Source organism: Sinocyclocheilus grahami, unplaced genomic scaffold (genome assembly GCF_001515645.1).
Source record: "Sinocyclocheilus grahami isolate Dianchi unplaced genomic scaffold, SAMN03320097.WGS_v1.1 scaffold1254.1, whole genome shotgun sequence".
Classification (NCBI taxonomy): domain Eukaryota; kingdom Metazoa; phylum Chordata; class Actinopteri; order Cypriniformes; family Cyprinidae; genus Sinocyclocheilus; species Sinocyclocheilus grahami.
In genome coordinates, this window is record NW_015506433.1 from 282149 (window position 1) to 287116 (window position 4968).

General features: G+C 42.8%; 1 protein-coding gene across 1 annotated transcript in view; it reads right to left on the bottom strand.

The window, feature by feature from the left end:
• LOC107568526 (splicing factor 3A subunit 3-like) overlaps positions 1-4134 on the bottom strand; it is a gene marked incomplete at its 5' end in the record, with an annotated part of 7881 nt that extends 3747 nt beyond the window's left edge. Inside the window, 7 exons of the mRNA XM_016254491.1 lie at positions 1489-1627; positions 3118-3200; positions 3289-3380; positions 3467-3539; positions 3628-3733; positions 3832-3884; positions 3989-4134. Of these exons, the coding sequence (XP_016109977.1) occupies positions 1489-1627; positions 3118-3200; positions 3289-3380; positions 3467-3539; positions 3628-3733; positions 3832-3884; positions 3989-4134 (692 nt within the window). The remainder of the gene's footprint in view (positions 1-1488; positions 1628-3117; positions 3201-3288; positions 3381-3466; positions 3540-3627; positions 3734-3831; positions 3885-3988) is intronic.
• Positions 4135-4968: the final 834 nt, after the last annotated feature.

The window sequence follows — 4968 nt, forward strand, 5'->3', positions numbered from 1 at the left end:
GCTTTCAGAGTATGCATTTATTTGTCATTTGAACTGTTTGGAAACAGAGCGTAAATGTGGAAGTCCTTCAAAGATTTCTTATCCTGTTGCACCCTCTATAGGACCAGCGACTAGTCGACGTCAAGCTTAAAGCGTCATGGCAGAGCACTGAAGTCGACTAGTCGGTGCAACCCCTAGTGTGAATAGGGCCTTTCGCACCGCAGGAACCTTTTCATAGTACCAGAACTAATTGTGGAACTACCCACTTTTTGGCGTTTTCGCACCGCCGGAACTGGGTGCGATTTTAGTACCGGACTGCCTTTTTCCGAGAACCAAATTAGCGCCTACTCCGGAGCAGGGTCTAACCAGCACAACTGGTACTAATCGTGACGCAAGTAGACATTGATTGGCCAAACGCGTATGAAAACGCCCTCACCCGCCATGATTTAAAACTCTTGTGTAAACATACTGTAAACATTGTCTCAACTTATTTCGCAAGTATGGAGAACAGCGATAGATGGACGGACGCTGAAGTGCAGGCACTTGTAGCAAATGTAGCACTGCCAGTTGTCGTTGGAGATTCTTAGTCTTTCTTTCAATCGCTTTACGTATACATCGACTTTCCATGTCCACTGTGAAACCCGCGAGACACAACAAAACACAGCTCCGATCACAGCGTCCTCCATCCTCCTGTTATTAATGTTCTTCTTTGTTTCTGTTGTTGAACGCCGTGCACAAATGACGTCGCTGTCGACCGGCTTACGTCACTTCTTAGTACACACTCTCGGTGTGAATGCAACCCTTTAAATGGTACTGGGAAATAGTTCGCACAAAATCGTCCCAGTACTTTAGTACCGTACATTTAGGTCTGGAACTAAAGCGGTGCAAAAGGGCCTAATGAGAGCTTAGTTTAGTACTCACATGTTGTGGCAGCCGCTTTCTGTGCGTGTGCTTCGGATGTGTGGTCTCAGAAAACCGTATATCAGAAGTTTAAACTCATTTACCACTCACAGTAATAGAAGTTTACCACTCACAGTAATAGAAGTTTACCACTCACAGTAATAGAAGTTTACCACTCACAGTAATAGAAGTTTACCACTCACAGTAATAGAAGTTTACCACTCACAGTAATAGAAGTTTACCACTCACAGTAATAGAAGTTTACCACTCACAGTAATAGAAGTTTACCACTCACAGTAATAAAACGCATGATTTCAGCGCGATAAACATGATAATCAGAACCAAAACAGATGTTTTTGCAGTTACTGTAATGGCGCAGCTCTTTTCTGGAAAAGGGGGCGGGGAGCAGCAGCTCATTTGCATTTAAATACACAGGCCTGAAAAACAGCGTGTTTCTGCTTCCACTAAAAATACGCATTTTCTAAATGATATAATAAATGATCTGTGGAGTATTTTGAGCTGAAACTTCAGACACATTCTGGGGACACCAGAGACTTGTATTACATATTGTAAAAAGGGGCATAATGTCTCCTTTAAGCACAAACCCACCGGCCAGCCTGGAAACATCCCACTCTCCCACTTCTTCTCAAACTCTGCCAAGATCTTTCCATAGAGCTCATTCTGATCCAGCAGAGGCTTGACCCGATCCGTGTATTCCTGCAGGTACTCCAGCAACATCTCCAGATACCTACAAGAGCACAGACATGAGACCACTGACCAGAAACAACATGCATTCAACTAGACATCAGCAGCTTTCAAACGGAGTTTATCCAACACACACTCCACAAGCTCTGACCAATCACATTTAATCCAATGATCAACAAAAAGTCAGCATTTCATATTATCAAAAAAAAAAAGTTAATTAATTACACAATATAAAGCATAGATTATGTGGTAGAGCAGAATGCTTTGGGGAAAGAAAATAAACCCACTGTGATTTTTTTCAGACACAAATTGCAATTGTTTTGTTGTTGGCAGCAGGTTTAAACACTTCTCACTACAAAAGTTCATGTGGAGCAGCATTTAATGCCAACCTAGTCGCTCGGAGTCACTGAAAACAATGTTATCATGAGATGCACGCGAGTAAATCAGCACAGTGCTGCATTTCATTCTGAAACAAAAGATCTGGTTAATTAAAGGGGTCATGAACTGAGAAATCAAAATTCCCTTGATCTTTTGACATACAAGAAACGTTCTCATTAGTCTAAAAGCAGCTTATATTGAAGCCAATCAGCTAAAACGACAGCTTGTGGAATGTGCCGCTCTATGATGTAATAGTGTGTCTAAACCCCGCCTCCACAGAAGATCATCAACGCCTGCTTCTACATCACTGCCTTTTTAGCCCCGCCCACCGATTCTACAGCACTGCCCGTTTAGCCCCGCCCACCGATTCTACAGCACTGCCCGTTTAGCCCCGCCCACCGATTCTACATCACTCTCTGTTTAGTCAGTTCTGTTCTGTCAGTTTAATGTCGGGTTTTGTCGTGTCGCGCCGCATCTAGTGTACACAGCGTCACTGATTATAATGGTTCTACTGTATTTTGCCGCTCGCTTGTTACTGACTTTCATATTAATGTTTACACCAGGCTATTTAAACATAATTATTACATGCTCACAAGGTTGGAAGTTCAACAAATCAGTCAATACAATAAAAATGTAATTCATATCAATTCATGCATCACCTAATTTCATCGTAACATATGGTCTGGCCTACAGAAAAGAACATTTATGTTTAATCTATCTAATAGTGTGTTGGTCATACTAAACAATGATTTATAGCTTGTCTTTGTTGAATACTACAGAACATAACGAGCTTTAAAAAATAATTGCATATTAAATCGCAATCGCAATATTGGTAAATAAAATCGCAATTAGATTATTTTCCAAAATCGTTCAGCCCTACTTCTGAGTTTACAATCCGCCACACCGGTTCACACCGAGCGTTCAGATGAAGGGGTCAAAACAGGACAGAAAATAGCCTTTTAGTACTAAAACATTATGTCTTTGATGTAAGAATCTTGACAACATTATAAGTGGACCTCAGAGAACAGTACAAAATAATAAAAAAGGCAGTTCATGACCCCTTTAAACTGCAGCAATTGCTATATTATAATTACACTAGGCCATAATTGTATTTCAATCAGTTACGTGGCATTTAAATGCCCAACTTTCACCTACTTCTTATACTCTGCATTCTTCCGGTCTTTAGAGATGTCAAAGAGCTGATCGAATGTTGACAGATAAGTGACATACTCCAGTTTCTAGACGAGAGCAACAGACACAGAAGTATAAGAGTCTTTTCTTCAATTATTCGAAGGCGTGTAAATCACATAAGAAACCGGACAGTACCTCCGCTCCTTTGAGGTTAATGTACTTCAGGTAGCAGTCGTGGAGATCCAGGTAGCGTCCGTAACCCTCTTCATCAGTGAACTCCACCAGATCTGTGACCAGCATTGAGACCGTTACCGTCCATTCACAGCACATATCAGCGCCTCAGCAAACAGCTCTCGTGTTACTCCAGACTTACTTTGTGCCTCCTCACTGGGGTTGTCTTTGGCTTTCATGAGCTCTTCAAACTCCACTGACATGGGCACACAGATCTGCAATCGACACAGAACGAGCGGAGTGAATATTTCTCCGAGACAGAAGCGTGTCGTTCGGGACAGAGCACTTCACGCCCGTCTGTACCTCGTTAGGGTGTTTTCTGTGGAACTCCTTGATCACTTTGAGTCGGTTGTAGAACTCAGCGAACTCGTTGGGTCCCGATATTGCATTCAGCTCATCCTTCCTCATTCTGACGAACAGACACACAACACCGCCGTGAGACAGCACAAAATAAGCCTGATATATTTCTGATATATACCGACTCAGATGTCCTTGAGATCGTCTTACCCGTCTTTGTCTTCGTACAAGTCTCGGAGGTTTGCGCTCACTTCCATGTACCTCTGCAAGAATCAAACAACGCAAACACACCAGCTTCATGCACTCACTGCAGGATTGTGAATTTGAGAATGAATTAGAAGGACACAAAAGAAAAGATGAATCTCACATCCAGCATAGCTCTCACGCGATGATCAGAGTTGATCTGGTCTCTCAGCTGTTGAACAGAGAAAAGACAAGTTGTGCTGAACAAGAACTCTGATAAACGGCTCCATGCAGATCTAAACCTAACTTTTGAAGGTACTTCCAAAAAAACTAAACAGATAAGAAACACAAAGCAGCCTTCTCAAAAAGAGCACCCGACAGTTAATCGACCATAACAACTAGTTACATGTAGAAGTAATGAAGATATACTCATAAAGCAGGCTGAGAGAAAGGAAAGCTAAAGTACACACAGTTTGGTGTAATAATTAAACCTACAGCATAATGTTGTGTATAATGTAACAGTAGATTGTGAACATCACAGACACAGACACAGAGAGAGAGACACACAAACACACACACAGAGAGAGAGACACACACACACACACACACACACACACACAGAGAGAGACACACACACACACACACAGAGAGAGAGACACACAAACACACACAGAGAGACACACACACAGAGAGAGAGACACACACGCACACACACACAGAGAGACACACACACAGAGAGAGAGAGAGAGAGAGAGAGAGAGAGAGAGAGAGACACACACAGAGAGAGAGAGAGAGAGAGACACACACACAGACACAGAGAGAGAGACACACACACAGACAGACACACACACACACAGACACAGAGAGAGACACACACAGACACAGAGAGAGAGAGACAGACAGACAGACACAGAAAGAGAGACACACACACAGACACACAGAGAGAGAGAGAGAGAGACACACAAACACACACAGAGAGAGAGACACACACACAGACACAGAGAGAGAGACACACACAGACACAGAGAGAGAGACACACACAGACACAGAGAGAGACACACACACACAGACACAGAGAGAGACACACACAGACACACACACACACACACAGACACAGAAAGAGAGACACACACACACACACAGAGAGACACACACAGACACACA